The sequence below is a fragment of the Physeter macrocephalus genome, chromosome 21, assembly GCF_002837175.3.
Source record: "Physeter macrocephalus isolate SW-GA chromosome 21, ASM283717v5, whole genome shotgun sequence".
Classification (NCBI taxonomy): Eukaryota; Metazoa; Chordata; class Mammalia; order Artiodactyla; family Physeteridae; genus Physeter; species Physeter macrocephalus.
In genome coordinates, this window is record NC_041234.1 from 49,963,970 (window position 1) to 49,982,170 (window position 18,201).

The 18,201-nt window shown below is 41.9% G+C and overlaps 1 protein-coding gene across 30 annotated transcripts in view; it reads right to left on the reverse strand.

Annotated features, from left to right (window-relative positions):
- HDAC8 (histone deacetylase 8) overlaps positions 1-18,201 on the reverse strand; it is a 235,475-nt gene that overhangs the window by 211,442 nt on the left and 5,832 nt on the right. For all 30 annotated transcript variants that reach the window (XR_003677802.2, XR_003677801.2, XM_028482232.2 and 27 more), the window contains exon 5: positions 17,250-17,391. Coding sequence is in view for 28 of the 30 variants with exons in the window: in XM_028482232.2 (XP_028338033.1) it covers positions 17,250-17,391 (142 nt within the window). In the remaining 2 variants the exon portion in view is untranslated. The remainder of the gene's footprint in view (positions 1-17,249; positions 17,392-18,201) is intronic.

The following is an 18,201-nucleotide window of genomic DNA, read 5'->3' on the forward strand; positions in this document are numbered from 1 at the left end:
GGCATGGACATATATATACTACCAAATGTAAAATAGATAGCTAGTGGGAAGCAGCTGCATAGCACAGGGAGATCAGCTCGGTGCATTGTGACCACCTAGAGGGGGGGATAGGGAGGATGGGAGGGAGACGCAAGAGGGAGGAGATATGGGGATATATGTATATGTATAGCTGATTCACTTTGTTATAGAGCAGAAACTAACACACCATTGTAAAGCAATTATACTACAGTAAAGATGTCAAAAAAAAAGAATGTGTGTGGGTAGTTGGATTAAATATTTGAAAATGCGTTGAGAAAAGAAAAAGAAAGTTGAGTTTTATCTTAGTGATAATACAGTTCATATTAAAGACAGGTTGGGGTAGAAAATTAAATGAAGGTAAAACTGTAGAATCACATGTGGCTCTATCCAACTCTCATTCCTTCTTCTCTTCTTCCACAGAATTCTTGGTTCTTATATTTAAATAGCAAAACTGAGGAAACAAAGACTCTCACTACAATTCAGACATTAGAAAAAAATAGAAAGTCAGACCAATTAATTCTATATATACACATTTTGAATTTGCACCTTCAATTTTCATTTAAGTTTTCTGAGAAAAGATGATACCAGCATGGGTTTGGTGACTATGGACAATAAATTGCAAGGCTTACTCAAAGTGTACACTGTTGTAGAAAAATTCACCAATGCTGTAGATACTTTCCCTGCTCTAGCAAGGACCAGCTTCAGGAACTGTTCCGATTTATTATAAAAACAGGTACTGGGAAGAACAATAAAGAAAGGTTGTATGTCTCAGACTATTTGAAATGATTCCATTAAATAGACGGAAAAACACATTAAAATACCTAAAATAGACTGAAAAATATATACTACTGAATATCATGACTAGCACTTCTCAAAACCGTCCAGGTCATCAAAAACAAGGAAAGCCTGAGAAAATGTCACAGCCCAGAGGAGCTTAAGGAGACATGACAACTAAATGTAACGTAGTATCATTACACGTGGATGGGATCCTGGGACAGAAGAACAGTATTAGGTGAAGTCTGAATAAACTATGAACTATATCAATATTGGTTCATTAATTTTAACAAATGTATTATATTCATGTAAGATGTTAATAATAGGAGAAACTGGGTATGGGATACATGGGGACTCTCTGCACTATCTGCTCAATTTTTCTGTCAATGAAAAACTATTCTTAAAAAGTAAAGTTTAGGGGGCTTCCCTGGTGGCACAGTGGTTGAGAATCCGCCTGCCGATGCAGGGGATACGGGTTCGTGCCCTGGTCCGGGAAGATCCCACATGCCGCGGAGCGGCTGGGCCCGTGAGCCATGGCCGCTGAGCCTGCGCGTCCGGAGACTGTGCTCCGCAACGGGAGAGGCCACAACAGTGAGAGGCCCGCGTACCACACACACACAAAAATAAAATAAAAAAAAAATTAAAAGTGGGTTCTACTTCTCAGGCTATTTGAAATGATTCCACTAGTGAAAAAGATCTAATACTTGAGGGCCTAGCTCACAGGCCTGGATCAAGGGCACTCAGAGACTTCAGCCATCAGATGACAACAGGACAAGGACTCCATACCCCCATAGTAATCCAGCTCAGAAAGCTGCAAATCCAGGCACCCAAAATCCCTTCAGAGAATTTCAGTGGGAACAGTTGATAATTAAGATAATAAGCAGGGGCTTCCCTGGTGGTGCAGTGGTTGCGCGTCCGCCTGCCAATGCAGGGGAACCGGGTTCGCGCCGCGGTCTGGGAGGATCCCACATGCCACGGAGCGGCTGGGCCCGTGAGCCATGGCCGCTGGGCCTGCGCATCCGGAGCCTGTGCTCCGCAACGGGAGAGGCCACAACAGAGGGAGGCCCGCATACCACAAAAAAAAAAAAAAAAAAAAAGAGTTTTGGAAGGATAAAATAATGTAGGGAAGTGACTTATAAGCATAAGCAAAGCCTATTTAACTTTCTTCATCCCAAACAACCCTACAGCTTGAAAACACATTGTAGGCAGCCGGTTTCAAAAGCAGTGAAATCCCCATTTGCAGAAGTCAAACTAACAATTGGGGGGTGGGGTGGGGTGGGGTGGGGGACAAGCCATCCCTGTTGACTTGCATCCTCCATCAGCTGCTAGCCCCTCCTGATGGAGAGAGGAGCTGGTATGGGAGCAGAGGCAGCCTGGGCCTTTAGAACTCCTACCTCAGGCACTACGATGTTGATGTTGTCTAACACTATCGCTTACACAGATAAAGCACCCAAACTCCAAGTCAGACTCTTGCCCTCCTCTTGCCTAAGGATTCTGTAAGCACCAAGGACCATGGGAGCTCTATTCGTCAGTCAGGTTATGAACGCTAAAGGATAGTTTCTTAATGGAAATACTGACCACGGTTAATTAGTAAAACACAAATTTCAAGGTGAAAATCTCTTGATTCTATATATTCATTCTTTCATTCAAAGTATATATATTTATTAAAGAAGTATTATGAGCCAGATACTGGGCTCATGAAAGAAATTAGCTCAAGAGAACACTCTGAACTGATGAAACAGTTTAGATGAACATCAGATCAATAATAGAAATGTGGATGACGTTAATAGAATCTCATCAAGCAGAGAACATTCTTGATTTAACCTCGCACGCCCTCTATTGGTCTCTTGGTTAAAATGCAAAGCTTATATAACCTACAGTTTGGTCGGTCATGTTCAATATGCTGGAAATCTGACGTGCTGACTGCTCATTGGACTTGGTGAACACTCAAACCTCTGACTGCTGTGTGGAATCTCCTCTCCTTCTCTCTCTCCACCCCCGCCTCTCTAATTTCATAATACCTGTTACGATACTACCATTGATTCATTCAACAAATATCTATTGAATGCCTACCTTCGAAGGCACTAACTCATCTTTCCAATTTAAATAACTTTATTCTTTATTTTCCAAACATTTTGACATTCCATAAGTCAACTGGTAGTACCACGAGAGACACTCCCCCAAAGGGTTGGGAATCAATGTTTCCCACTCATCTCTCTCTGCTCATCCATTCCAACTTTTATACTCGATCATTCACCCAACAAATTTTTTTTTGAGTTTTCTATGTGCCAGGTAGAGTTCTAGGCAGTGAAGCTACAGTAATGAGCAAAACAAATAAAAATCCCTACCCCCTATGAAGTATATATTCTAGTGGGAGGGGGTGTAAGGCATGAAATAAATAATGAATAAGTAAATTAAATAATTTTTTAGACAATCAATAGTATGGAGAACAATAGAACAGGGAAAGGGCAATGGGAGGCCTTTTTTGCAGTTCAAATTTTAAAACATGGTCAGGGAAGGCCTTACTGAGAAAGTAATATTTGAGCAAAGACTTGAAGGAGGTGAAGGGGCATTAACTGGGAGAAGGATATTTCAGGCAGTGAGAACAGGAAGGGCAAAGGCCTGGAGGTGGGAACACGCCTGGTATGTTCAAGGGAAAAGAGGAGTCCAGTGGCCAGATAATAGTGAGGAAAAGAAGAGAACAGTAGTTCTACAGGGGGGGAAGGAGAAACAGGGGGACTACACAGGGCTTTGTAGGCCGTGGTAGGCACTTTGGCTTTTACTCTGAGTGAAACAGGGAGCCAAGGCAGTGTTTTGAACAGAGGAGTAATAGGATCTGACTTCTGTTTTAATAGGATCACTACGTCCGTTGTGTGGAGAATAGACCAAACAGGGGCAAGGCCAGAAGCAGGAACACTAGTTGGGAGGTGGTTGCAATAATCCGAGAGAGATGATGGCAGCTTGGACTAGGGTTGTAGTGCTGGAGGCAGTGAGAAGTGGTCAGATTCTGGATATATTTTAAAGATGGAGCTGGGATTTTTTACAGACTGAACGTGGGGTGTGAAAGAAAAGGAGTCAAGGATGATTCCAACATGTTTGGTTTCAACAACTGGAAGAGTAGGGCTGCCATATGAGGGGGAATTAGGAGTTAGCTTTTCGACATATATTAAGTTTTGGATGTCAACCAATCAATCTACTCTCTACCATCTCCTACCTAGCTGTCCATTTACCCACTCAGATTTCTCTATGTCACAAATCCCTTGACATCTCTGTATGTCTTTCGGTGTGCCACTTCCAATTTTACTAACAATACTGCCTCCTACTTTGGCAAGAAACTGGGTATTTTTGATGTCTCTCTTCGCCTTACCCCCAAGAGCTAACTGATCACCAAGTTCTGTCAGTTATGCCTCTAAAATCACTCTCAAGTGCTCTTCTTCCTTTTCACACCCACTGTCACCACCTTCGTTCATACTTTCAAGATCTCTTCCCTGGTTTTTGAGCATAGCAATTTGATCTTTTCCTTTACTAGTGAGACTGGGTAGATGGGTCCAGTGGATCTGGGGTCAGGAGGTGGAGGCAAGGGGCAGGGCATAAGTAAGAGGGTCATTTACTCCCTTCCCTGGTACCTGGACCTGAAAGCGAATGCCAGAATTACATTTAAGAGAGAATGCTAGGGCTTCCCTGGTGGCAGTAGTTGAGAATCCGCCTGCCAATGCAGGGGACACAGGTTTGAGCCCTGGTCCAGGAAGATCCCACATGCCGCAGAGCAACTAAGCCCGTGCACCACAACTACTGAAGCCCACGTGCCTAGAGCCCATGCTCTGCAACAAGAGAAGCCACTGCAATAAGAAGTCCGTGCACCGCAATGAAGAGTAGCCCCCCCTCGCTGCAACTAGTGATAGCCCGCGTGCAGCAACAAAGACCCAACACAGCCAAAAGTAAATAAATTAAAAAAAAAAAAGAGAATGCTGAGGTTGAGATGGGAAAGCATACTTATAATAGGATTATGAGATCAAGGTTGCCTTGGGTGCCTCCCCCAAATACTTCCTGATCAACAACCTTCCAGTGAATCAGACAGTGGGCCAACCATGATGCCACTGGAAAGCTAACACCTCTTTCATGATGAAACTGGTCTCTCAGCCTTAGATTGCTGGGGCTAATTGCAGGGTACAAGGTAGACAAGTGCATCGGGGAGTAGCACGACTGGATGAGTGATCATGGAGTGAGAAGGGCATGAAGTTCTAGGGGCTGCTGATGTAGGAGGTGTGTGGGTGGATGACTGAATTTCACTTCAAAGGTTTCCAGGTAAGAGTCCTTCAATTTCTGCCATGGCAGATGGGGCTGTGCCAAAAGGAAATCACACCTGAATGATCCAGTTAGTGTAATTCATATATGGCAAACACTTTCTGGTGCTTAGTATGGGTCAAATATTAGTCTATGTACTTTACACACATTAGTTCGTGTAATACAACTGCTTTGTGAGGTAGGTACTATTATTATCTCTATTTTATAGGTGAGGAAATCAAGGAACAGAGTTTAAGCAGGTTGTTCAAGATCACATAGGAAGCGGCAGTGCTGGGATTCAAACCCAGGCAGTGTGACTTGAGTCCCTGCTCTTAACCCCTCTGCCATGTTGTATGGTGAAAGCTAACAGAATGTGCTCTTGGGTAGTCCATACTTGAGTAGTCAAGATATTGACCAGATCCAGGGATGTCAGTGGTTCTAGCAAATAGCCAGGGCGAGAGTGGGCTGGAAATAATTAATGCCATGAAGGGAAGAGGTCCGGATGGAGGGGTATAGTGGATTAGAAATGAATTCTGAGGAGGCTGGGGGTGGAGAACCAATTGTATTATGTATCGGAGGTGTAGCAGTACTGCTGCTCCGCCAGGACCTGGTCAATCCATATGGCCTGGAGGGTTGTCTGCTGGTAGTGGTATGGAGGAGAGGTAAATGTGGGGGAGGAGGACTTTGAATGGCATTCTCCAAAACTAGTATATGAACTGGAGGCTGTGGTTGGAGAGCAGATGGCTATGGAACTTGTGAAAGTGGAAGGCCTTTTAGATGCATGGGCAGCAATGGCTGGGAAAGAGGGATCCACCTGTAAGAAGGTGTTACAGATGTGGGAGGAGGAAAAATCTGCACTGAAGTTCATTGGGATGATATCCCAAGGACCTGAAGGTTACCTTGGTGTGTCTCAACCGTAGGATCACAGAGGTATACCAGAGGTTAGGTCAGATATGGGGCAACTAGAAGAACCCTTAGTCCAGGAGTTCTCAAACTGTGTTGTGCATCAGAATCACCTTAGGGAGGCACTGGTTAAAAAAAAAAAAAGAATATTCTTGGGCTTTACCCCTAGCGGGTCTGATTCAGGGATCTTCATTTTAGAATTAAGATGCAGGTGGGCTGCAGGCCACAGTACGAAACACACTCCATGAGATTATATGCAAGTCCGAATAGGCTATGTTGGCCCACTGGAGGGGTGCCCTTGGGCACAGGCAACCCCCGATCCTAATAGAATGGGGCACCTTGGAACAAAATAAACCTCTGGGCTGCCCCAGGATGGACCTGGATCTTTATGTTCTACACTTGCACCTGCCTGCTCCCCATGCCGTGGCTGGGGTAAGTGGTTGTGACATCCTCAGGCTGGAACCCATTTCCACTGCCCCTTGATATTCTGAAATCTGCAACAGGGTGAGTGTTTTGGGAAGGGTCTACTTGGCCTGATACAGGCTGCGTTTACAAGTCTGCCCCGGCTCCTCTGGGCTATAACGATTTGAGCTCATGGTCACAAACTGCTTGTCCCTCTCAAAGGAAGTGTCTCCCTGTCTTGAAGGTGGCCTTGATCACTAAGAGCTCTCATTCCCACTTGGGGTAATTGGCCTTGTTCAGGGTCAGCTTAGGTCCAGAGATCAAAAGTACCCAGGTCCTCCTGTGACAGGACAATACTCCCATCACCCCCTCCTCACCCACACCCCCGTACCTGCATGTTGAAGGCATTAGTCAGTGGTATATACCAGGGCTGGGGTAGAAGGCCTTCAGCTACTGAAAGGTCATTTTTGTGTCTGGGGACCCAATTCCTTTCTCCTTAAGAGAAAGGATACTGGGGAAGTAAAGATGCAGAGGTAGTAGATGAATTGTGGGCAGTATCAAGGGGGTGCTGACGTCTTCAATCATTTTAGGGACTTCATTTTAGAAAAATGTACATCTTATCCAGCACTATGTAAACTCTGCCCAGAAACATCACTTTCACACTTTGGGGCTTGGCCTGGGGATAGTGCTACTGTAATCATTCAACTATCATGTAGCTCAAACATTCTGTGACATCTCATTAAGTGAATTTATCAAAATATTGCCCAGGTAAATATTCTAGGAGGTGGTGTGTGATCTCACTTGCTGGAAGCAGGTGGGGACACTGCACATGAATCTTCCACTCATTACCTTTCTTGATCCAGATGAGGCTGTAGGTGCCCCTAGGGGATAGATAGCTCTGTGAAGGCCAGAGCCTTATGGAATTGAGTTAGAAGGTTCTGGGTTAACAGAAAGGATTTTGAATAGTGATTACACTGAGGACAGAATAATCTTGACAAGAAGAACTCCCTGCTTTTTATTTTCAGAAAGGGTCTCAAGGTTAATGTGGAAGAGATGGAGAATCTGATGAATCCTGCTGCCAGCTGCTGTCCAGAGTTTTTATTTTATAGAAGGCCTTGATTTTAGACTCAGAGAGCACCTGCTCCTTAGGAAGAAGAAAAGTCCTGGATATCAGCACTACAGCACAGTCACCCTTGCCAATTAGGGGTGGTCCCTCTGTCTCTTGGTAAGGAGTATCCTCATTTGCCTTATGAGTATGGGCTGGACCTAGTAGTGGAGGTCGAACAGTGAATTCATGTGATGTTTGGGAGGAGTAGGGGTATAGGGAAGGCTGGCAGTGAAACTCTGACAAAGCAAAGGGCCTGAGTCTTGAGGCCAATCATGAATAGTCTACTCTCAGCCAGGAGCTTACGGACAAAGGGGACGTGGAAGAGCAGTGGGTGACAAACAGTACCAGGGCTCACTTTAGCTGGACAGGCAGTGGGACCCCACTGGACCAGAGACTTGCCTGAGAGGCTACCTAAGACCCCCTGAGTGTAACCCAATCTGGATATAAGTGACTTTCATCAAACACTTACTATGTGCCAGGCTCTTTCCTAGGCTCTTTAATGCAATGATCAGATTTAAGCCCCATCACCCTATAAGGTGGGTACTATTATTATCCCTAATTTACAACTGAGGATACTGAGGCAGAGAGAGGTTTTGCAGCTAGTAACTGATGGAGCTGGAATTCTCTGTGCAACACTGAACCACTGTATTAGACTATCTTCCCTAGATCTCATCTGATCTGGGTTATTATGGGAAAGGTTTGTTTATTTTGTCTCGTGATGGGTCTGTTCTGCAGGTGACAGGATGGAATGGGTATAAAGAGGAAGTGATAAGGACATGCGCTCCATGGCTGAAGGAGGAGTCTGCCTTGGTGCTGAGGCCATGTGGCTGACCCTGAATCCAGGTTTCCATTTTCATGCAGTGATCTATTGGTTTGGAAAGGCTGGAGGTGGGATGGTGTCAGTAGAGGAGGGGGTTCTGGCTGCTTGGTTAATGAGTTATACTGCACATAGAGCACTCTGGAGAACTGGAACTGGAATGCAATCCACTGTCATTCACTCTGTGCATAAAGAACTGGAGCTCTTGAGAACAGAGCTCTAGTAGCTTTGATCCCAACTGCTAGCTGGACGGTAACTAAGAGCTGGAGGTCTTGTTCTATATTCTTCTTGTTGAGTTTGCCAAGACACAAGGCAGAGTTATATGGCTTTATCATTCACTGCCCCCAGGTGGAAGTCCCAGAAACCAATGGCATTCTAGGGCGATAATCTCTCCTCTCCTAGCAGCGAAGCAGGCAGAGGGGGCCCAGCTGGCACAGATCCCATGTCACCAGGTGGAAGGCTGAAATGTCATGGGATAAGATGGCAAATAACAGAATTGTGGCAAGAAGAAGGGCAGGTTGAGCTAGAGATGGATATAAGTCTTAAATGGATTATCAGAATGAGATAAAGGAAAATACTGGGAGCTGTAATGCAGAGTCAAACAGAAGAGGTGAGGATGAGAAATAGCCAGTCAAAGTGGACAAAGAAGATGTGATCTCGGCAAATTCTGGAGGTTAGGAGTCACTGTCCTGTACTGGGTTTTAATACCTCCTAGTACATGTTTACATGGAAAGAGTGAGTCCCATTTAAGGGGATCTAGATGGGACAAGATGGCTTCTTAAGAGACTGACTACAAAAAGCAGAATCAAAGAATTCAAAGAGGTCTGTGAGCAAGTGATAGAAGTGGGCAAGAGTCATTTCATGGAGAAAGTAGAGGCCATGGGGCCAGCACTCACTAGTAGGCAACCCAGATACTTCTCTGCTATACCCTCCTTGACTCCTTTTGCTCTGGCTTCAGAAGAGGTGGGCCTCCTCCTCCCAAAGCCATTCCTCCCATCCTCTCCTGCCTCCTCCGAGACTTTGCTCCATTTCTTATCCTTCTCATCTTTCCATTATTTCCCTTTCAGTCTACAAATGTTCTCAAAGCTCTTAAAACAAACCCAACAAGTCAGCCCTCAACCCTTAGTTTCCCTTGGCCACTGCCCTCCTCTTTCCTTTCTTTCTCATTTGAACTTTTGGGCAGATTAATGTTCCTTTCTTGTCCATTTCTTTAGTTCCTGATCAGCCCTCAACAGTTTGTATTCCCATCACTCTCCAGAAAGTTCTCTTACCAAGGTCATTAATGACTATATTTGTTGCCAAATATGACTGATACTTCAGTACTGCTCTGGATTGTTGAGAGCTCTTTTCTTCTTTAAACTCTTCTGCTCCCTTGGTATCCTATGGTCCCTTTCTATTTCGATTACCTGGACAGTCCTGATTGCTGCTTTTCAGCAACCCAGATACTGAACTCACTGGGGCTTCTTATACTTGCCCATTACAAGTTGGTATTTCCTGGGGTTCTAGGCTCTATTTTCTTTTTCTCCTCACTCTCTGCCTTTTCCCTAAGTAATCCCACCCATTTTCCTGGTTTGCGCTACCATTTCATATACTGGCAACACATCTGCTTCTAGTTCCAGCTTTCACCTCCATCTCCAAATCTCAGAATCCAATTTCCCTGGGTACTACCTCTGCTGCATACCACCACCGACTCCTGTGTACTAAGTTGGTATAATTTGGGGGTTAAGTACACAGGTTGAAGAATTAGATTGCCTGGGTTTGACTCTCATTGCTCTGCCTTAGTTCACGTCCTCATCACTTGTCAGTGAGAGTGCCGATACCCAATTCAGTCCCTCGACCTACAGTCTACACCTCCTTCAATCCATCCTCTATAACTGCAGTCAGTTAGTTTCCTAAAACACAAATCTAACCACGTTACTACATAACATAGTATTTCAGTGCCCCCCCATTTCCTACTGAAGAGTTTCTCAAAGTGTGTGCATCAGAATCACCCCTAGATTTTGAAAGTGCAGGTTCTGATGCCCCAGTCCAAACCTACCTGATCAAGATCTCTGAGTGATCTAGAAATCTGCATTTTTCAACCAACTGATTCTGATATACATGAAGCCCTTCATGAGCCATTTCCTACTTTTCTACCTCATCTGCTGCCATGATCTACTTTGAACCTTAACCCTCCAGCAATGTGTGTAGTTCCCCCAATCCGCCAAGCTATTTCACAGTGCTGCTTCTGCAAGGCCCTTCACCTCCTTGTCTCCCCAGCACACTCCTCTCCATCCTTTGAAGTCTTCTTCACCACAACCTCCTTACTGAGAAATCTTACTTTCCTTCTCTACAGCTGTTTCTCAACCATTTTTTCATTATCATTCCCTCACCCAAGGAGCCTTTTTAGACACCTTTTTCTAATTGACCTCTCCACGAAATTTTATATCACAGATGTACTGTACATCTGTTATGTACTGTGACCCTTTGGAAAACCATAAACTATGTAACATCTAAGTTTCTTCCCGCCCCCCCTCCCCGACCTGCCCCAGCAAGAATCAATTTTTGCTCCCTTGGGGGCAGTATCACCCCCATTGAGAATACATGCTCTGCAGCAGCAGAAGACACTGCTATCCAAACCGGTCTTCTTGGGGTTCACCTTTGGTTTCTCTGATAAGTCTTTTCTGATTATCCTCCTATCTCTCTGACCACTCCTTCTCAAGACTCAACTTTGTAGGCCTTTCTTCTCTTGCCTGCCTTGTAAACACTGGCATTCCACAAGGCTCATTATTTGAGTTTTTTCCCCTGTATTATTTTACACATGCTTCCCAGGTTATTTTGGCTATTTCCTTAATTTTAATTACCACCTATCATGCTACTGGCTCCCAAATCTGTATCTTCAGTGAAGATGATTCTCCTGAGCTCCAGCCTCTTGCTAGTCTAAGTACGGGCCACAAATTGGCAGCCTTTAGTATTGCCTGGGAGTTTGTTAGGAATGCAGATTCTCAGGTTCCCGCAAGACCTGAACCAGAATATCCATTTTAATAAGATCCCTGGGTATTTTGTATGCAGATTAAAGTTGAGAAGTCATAGGCTGGACCCCATTGCCGACTCTTTAATAGACATCTTTAATTAGATGCTCCATAGGCAGAGCAGTCCCCATCCCCTACTCTTCTTGGTTAAAGGTAACACAATTACTCAGTCATCTACACAAGAAATCTAGATCACTCATTCCTTATCATTTATATCAAACTGGTTACCATTCCTACCTATTCTAGCTACTAAATGGCTCTTGAATTTATTCCCTCATCTATGCTCATCACCACAGCTTTCACCTCCTTTAGGATAGATTATTATCACAGTAAAGGTCCTAACAGATTTCTCTGTCAACATTCTGGCCCCCAACACTCACCAATTTATCTACCAACTATTGCCAGAATCATATTCCTAAAATGCAAATCTGATCATGTTACCTCTTCCTGGCTAAAGATTCCTTCAGTGATTCTTTACTCTTTAAAACCAAGGTTCTTAACCAGGGATCCACACATGGGCTGTAGATCCTTAGACTTTCTGAAACTATAAGGAAAAATTTGTGTATGTACATTTTTCTAGGGACAGTGTTATATAGCTTTCATCAGATTTTCAGAGGAGTCCATGATCAAAATAGGTCAAGAACCACTGACCTGAAGGATCAAGTCCAAGCTGTTCAGCTTGGCAAACAGGACCCTTCATACCTCTCCCACCTCACCTCCAGCCACTTGCCTATAGGAGCCCTTGGTTTCAGCTTTAATTATAGACTTGGAAGTGCCCTCAGCTTTCACACCTCTGTGCCTCTGCACATGCTGCTCCTGAAATAACCCCAAGGTCACATACACAACTAGTAAGTGGTGCAGTCCACTCCTTCTGGACACCCCACTACCTTGTGTCTAACTCTAGCATACACTGGCCATATTATGCCTCTATTGTAACAGCTTCCCACTTTGTTCCAAGCAGTTTTTATTATAAAAAGTTTTATTAATAAAAGTAATATTATCATATTAGAGAAAATATAGGAAAATATATGAAACAGAGAAAAGGTACATGTATATATCTGTGTGTGTGTATACCCACATATACATATAGTATACATATATAGTGTGTGCATGTATACATATATACATATATATATATATAATACTATCATCATCGTCACAAAGCCACTGGTATCATTTTGTTGTATTTTCTTCTAGAAATTCTTTTCATATGCAGATATTTTTTACATATCTCTAATCAGAGTGAATATATGATGTTGTAGATACCTGCCCTTTAAAAGCAAAGCCAACAATATACGATATACATTTTTTCTTGTTATGCAGTTCTCCTAACCACCATTTTTAATAGTTATATAATAGCCCATCAAGTGGATATGTTGCAGTATACTACGTAACCATCCCACTGTTGTTGAATATTTAGGTCTCCTTCCCTCCTTTTTTCTTGGCTATTATACGTGAAAGAGAAATTACCATCTTCATATACACAGCTTTTCCATATTTTGGATTGGCTTATTTCCTTAGATTACCAAGAGTAATAGATGTATGAGTTAAGATCTTTCTTCCTTTGGTGCAAATTTGGTAGAAGTAAAATATATACATGTATATATAATGTTTCAATTTTTCTTCCTCTAATTATTAGCGATACTAAATATTTTTTCATGTTTGTTTACTATTTGTTTCCTCTTTTGTAAATTGTTCATGTCTTTTACTCATTTATCTGAATATTAGTGTTTTAAAAAATCAGTTAGAATAGTTAATGATTTTAACCCTTTGTTAATATTTGCTGTAACTATTTTTTTGCCTCTTTTTATTTTGGTAAAATTTTAGCTGCAAAAGTTAGAAAAAATCTCATTACAGAAATTTTGAAAACTAGAGAAACACATTTTAAAAAATCATTTTAATTCTGTCACCCTAACATAACCACTATTATCATTCCCACTAATTTAAAAAAAAAATGCATGTATTTTACAAAGTCGTAACTGCAGTGTGCAAACAATTTTAAAACCTGCTTTTTTATTAACCCAGAAGTATTTTTCTGAAATGCCCCATAGTCTTCATAATCATCATTTAAAATAATAGCATAATATTCCATGGAATGGATTCACCCTTTCCTTATTGCTAGATATTCATGTTATGTCTAATTTTTTAAAATAATTAACACTGGTAAATATCTTCAGGTAAATAGTTTCTTTTCCATATTTTGAATTATTTTCTTAGGAAACATTCTCAGAAGTAGATTACTAGATAAAAGGGCATTAATACATGCTGGCTACCAAACTGTTTTCTTAAGGGGTTGGCCCAAACCACACTATTACTAGCAAACTGAGTACCATTTTTTTTCAGTTCTATTAAAGATAGGCTTAAAAAGAGGCTACCTACTTATCTGCATTTCTTTGATTAGTAGTGATGAACATTGTCCCATGTTTTCCAGTTGTGCTTAAAACTCCTTTGTAAATTGTCTATTCATGTTCTTTGCCCATATTTCTTCTTATACATCATACTGTATGAATGTCTGAGAAAATGCAAACCTGTCACATTTTGTCATATTTATGTCAAATATGCCTTTCTAGTCTGTGTTTAGATTTTATTTTTGAAATGGCCATAAAAGTTATTTTGGTTTTAAAATTTTATACAAATATGTTGATCTTTTCCTTTGTTTGTTTTTCTTCTATTCTTTCCTAAGCTTAGAAAACTATTCCCCTTTAGAAGCCTGATGAATATTCATTCATTCTAGGTTTTTTCCCTAATTTGCTTTTTTATATTTAACTCTTCAATCCAGCTGCCACTTATTTTAGTTTATTACAGGAGATGAGGGTATAAATGCTACAAGCTGTCACAACATCATTTACTGAACAATCTTTTCCAATCACTTGCAACACATCCTTTATAACTGATTGAATTCTTATATGCAGCAGTCTCTTTGGGGAGTGTACTATAACATCATTTGTCTAATCTTATACCAGTGGTACCAGTGTTTTCATTATCACAGTTTTGTATGTTTAATATCTAATAGTATTAGTCTCTAATTACTCTTCTTTTGCAGAATTTTCTTTGAAAATCACTCTTCTTTGTCTTTCAGATGCAATTATTTGCTGTCTTACCTCTAAGAGATAAACTTCTTGAGGGTAGAATTGGTTTATTTCCTTAGAATATTGCTGAGAATAACAGTACTGGGTCAACAGGTACAAACACTTTCCCCACTCTTAACATTTATTTCCAAAGTTTTCAAAAAGAGTGTGCCAATTTCACTGTAATCCTGCCAGCACCTGGATATTTTGAAATAAAAGATTTTTTTTTTTCAAAATCGGTAGGGGAAAAATGTACCATGCTTCAATTTCTGTATCTCTGCTTATTAGTGATGATAAAAATATGCTTGACACTATGTAGGTGCTTAATCAATGCATGTTGAATGAATAAATGGCATGTATGAACCTGTACATGTATTTGGGGATGCGGGGGTTTAAACAGATATTGTGGTTATAAAAGATAAATGCCCGCTAGATGTAAGTTTGTGGGCTAAATGCCTGTAGTCCATCTGCAGAGAGGTTCTAGAGGCGCCAAGAACCCCTCGGAATTTGGACCTGAATTGGGGCAATCTCTAGAGACTCTTGGTAATTTATATTTACCACAGGCATGTCTGTTTCCAGGTAGGATCAACTGCAAGCTGTCTGAAACAGTTAAGATAATGGCGTGTGGGTATGCCCATGCCTGCATACAGCCCAGAGGCAGCCATAATTGGCTGGAGATAGAGTGTGTTTCCTTTGGCAGCAAAACAGTAATAAGAAGTGGCAGGTACCTGGGTATTCCACTGCAAACTGACCCAGGCCCTAGGAGGCCTTAAGTGGTGAATTTAAATACATAAGCTGCTCCAGTGCCACATGCAGAAACTAGAGCTGACTTGTAGGACTGGGCATTTCCCATGAAACCACACTACTTTTCTTTTCAACTTGCTAAGCATGAGAAGGCATAGAAGTCCTTGGTTCAGAGAAGCCTGGTTTTGTCCCTTTTATGTATAGCTTGAAGCAGACAGGGTCATTTTTTCCTCCTAGAGATCACTGTCTTGATTTTGAATTTTTTAATAGAGCAAAAACTAACAAAAGGCAGGTTGTTTCTCTTTGTTTTTAAGGCCATGTAAAACTCATTACTAAACACAGCTTCTCTATGCTCCATCACCTCAGTTGTAGATTCTAGTAGTAAACTTACTCAAGGATTTCCTTGGTCATGAAATCTATCCATTTGATGAAAAGAATTCCATATTATTACCTTAATCTGCATATGCTGAACTTGTGCTCAAGATTTTATTCTGAAAAATAAAGTGCTGTTTTCTCTAGACTCAAGAGCACTAGAGTATCAAGGTCATGGCAGATAGTACGAACAACTGGTGTGTGAATGATGCATTGGCAGATCCTACCACTGCTGCTTTATTTCACTCAAATAGCACATTGATGAATTGAGTTTTTAAACTCCCTCTCCTCTGGAGGGGGGGATAAATTAGGAGTTTGGGGTTAACAGATACACACTACTATATATAGAATAGGTAAACAACAAGGACCTACTATATAGCACAGGGAACTATACCCAGCATCTTGTAGTAACCTATAATGGAAAAGAATCTGAAAAGTATAACTGAATCACTTTGCTGTACAGCTGAAACTAACACAACTTTGCAAATTAACTATACTTCAATAAAAATAAATAAATAAATAAATAAATAAATAAAATCCTTCTCCTCCAACATGTACTACAGCCATCTTAAGCAAGATACCAAATGCTGAATAAGGCTCAGCAGTCCCTGTCAGACACAGAGTATAGCTGTTTGAAATGTTAACATCAAACTCCAAAAGGACTTTTCCTGTAACTCCAAGTAGCACCCAATAGCTGTTTCACAAGCCCTTTCTCCTTAGGGTAACACCTAATTCTCAGTTGCCACTTTGCTGCTTAGAGATGGCAGCATAAGCCTCCTTTTTAAAAAAATTTATTTATTTTATTTATTTATTTTTGGCTGCATTGGGTCTTTGTTGCTGTGTGCAGGCTTTCTCTAGTTGTGGCAAGCGGGGGCTACTCTTCGTTGCGTTGCGCGGGCTTCTCATTGCAGTGGTTTCTCTTGTTGCGGAGCACGGGCTCTAGGCACGCAGGCTTCGGTAGTTGTGGCACATGGGCTCAGTAGCTGTGGCGCATGGGCTTAGTTGCTCTGCGGCACGTCCGGATCCTGGTCCGGATCTTCCCAGACCAGGGCTCGAACCCGTGTCCCCTGCATTGGCAGGTGGACTCTTAACCACTGCGCCACCAGGGAAGCCCTAAGCCTCCTTTTTGAGTCTTCAGCCTTTTGTTTTAAATCTGTTCTCATCAATTCTCCATCTATTCAAAAATCTGTTTGCCACTCCTTTCAAGAACTAGCTCTAAAATTCACCTCTTCCAAGACTTCCATGATTAATTGCTCCCTATTGCTAAATCTCTTCAGCTCATACATATATTCAATTGGTACCAAAATTGATGTTGCTCCCTAATTATTCTAGTTTTAATAATGTTTCTAGAGTATAAGTTCCTTGAAGACAGGGGAATTTCCAGAAAGCTTAAAAGGAATTTAGAGATTATCTAGATATCTAGATTAATATCCTTTGCTCTGCCCATTTTCCTGATGAAGAGACTGAGACCGAGAGAGGTTAATCTGTCCAAGTCAGTCAGCCAAGTTTGTAGAAAAACTAGGCATAAAGCCCAGGTGTCCTGACTTTCAATAGTACACTTTCCACTATATTATGTCACCTTTTATTTTACTTGTATCTCTTCAAAAGGTGTAGTAAAGTGTCATACACACACACACACACACACACTACGTCTCTCAATAACTGCCAATACAATAAACATAAGAGTTTACATAAATAAGAAACTGACTCAAGGAAAGAGATAGAAAGCAGAAAGGTCATTTTCTTACTTCTTTGCATGATGCCACCCTCCAGACCAGTTGATCGCTATTTTGCACATTCCATCAATCAGGCACTGGGCAGCTGTGATTGTAGCCCCTCCTACAGCTGCTGCATAGTCAAATATTCCTTCAGTGGCTGGGCAGTCATAACCTTCAGGCAAACATCAGAAGAGCTTGTTAAAAGATAAGCTGGAAAAAGAGGGGTGTGATATTATGATTTATAATAAGGAATATACAGTTAACCCTTGAACAACATGGGTTTGAACAGCACAGGCCTACTTACAGGTGGATTTCTTTTTCAACAGTAAATAGCACAATACTACACCATTAGCAGTAGGTTGAATCCGCGGATGTGCAACTGCAGATGTGGAGGGCTACCTATAAGTTATACTCAGGTTTTCGACTGCACGGAGGGTAGGTGCCCCTAACCCATGCGCTGTTTAAGGATCAACTGTATTTCTTCCCAGTTTGTGGCACAGAGTTCCTAAAATTCTTGGAATTCCTAAATGAGTTATAGATGTGTCTTGGGTATATTAATGAGGTAACTTGTGGACCACATCTAAGGATGGGGGTTGGTTGCCAGTAGAATTATGAGGGTTGGAACTATCAGTTCTACCCCCCTGACCTCCTGTGTGAGGCGAGAGGAACTGGTGATTGAGTTTGTAAAAAATGAATAAACAGAAACTTTAATTAAATAGTCAGGAGACCAGAAGGGGGAGCTCTCATACCCTGAAACGATAACCAAGTTTAACAAGAAAGACTTCTCTTCTTTCCTGGCAAGGACTCAGTCAATGAAAAGCCATGGACTCTTTTTTTTTTTTTTTTTTTTTATTTTATTTTTTTTTTGTGGTACGCGGGCCTCTCACTGTTGTGGCCTCTCCCGTTGCGGAGCACAGGCTCCGGACGCACAGGCTCAGCGGCCATGGCTCACGGGCCTAGCCGCTCCGCGGCATGTGGGATC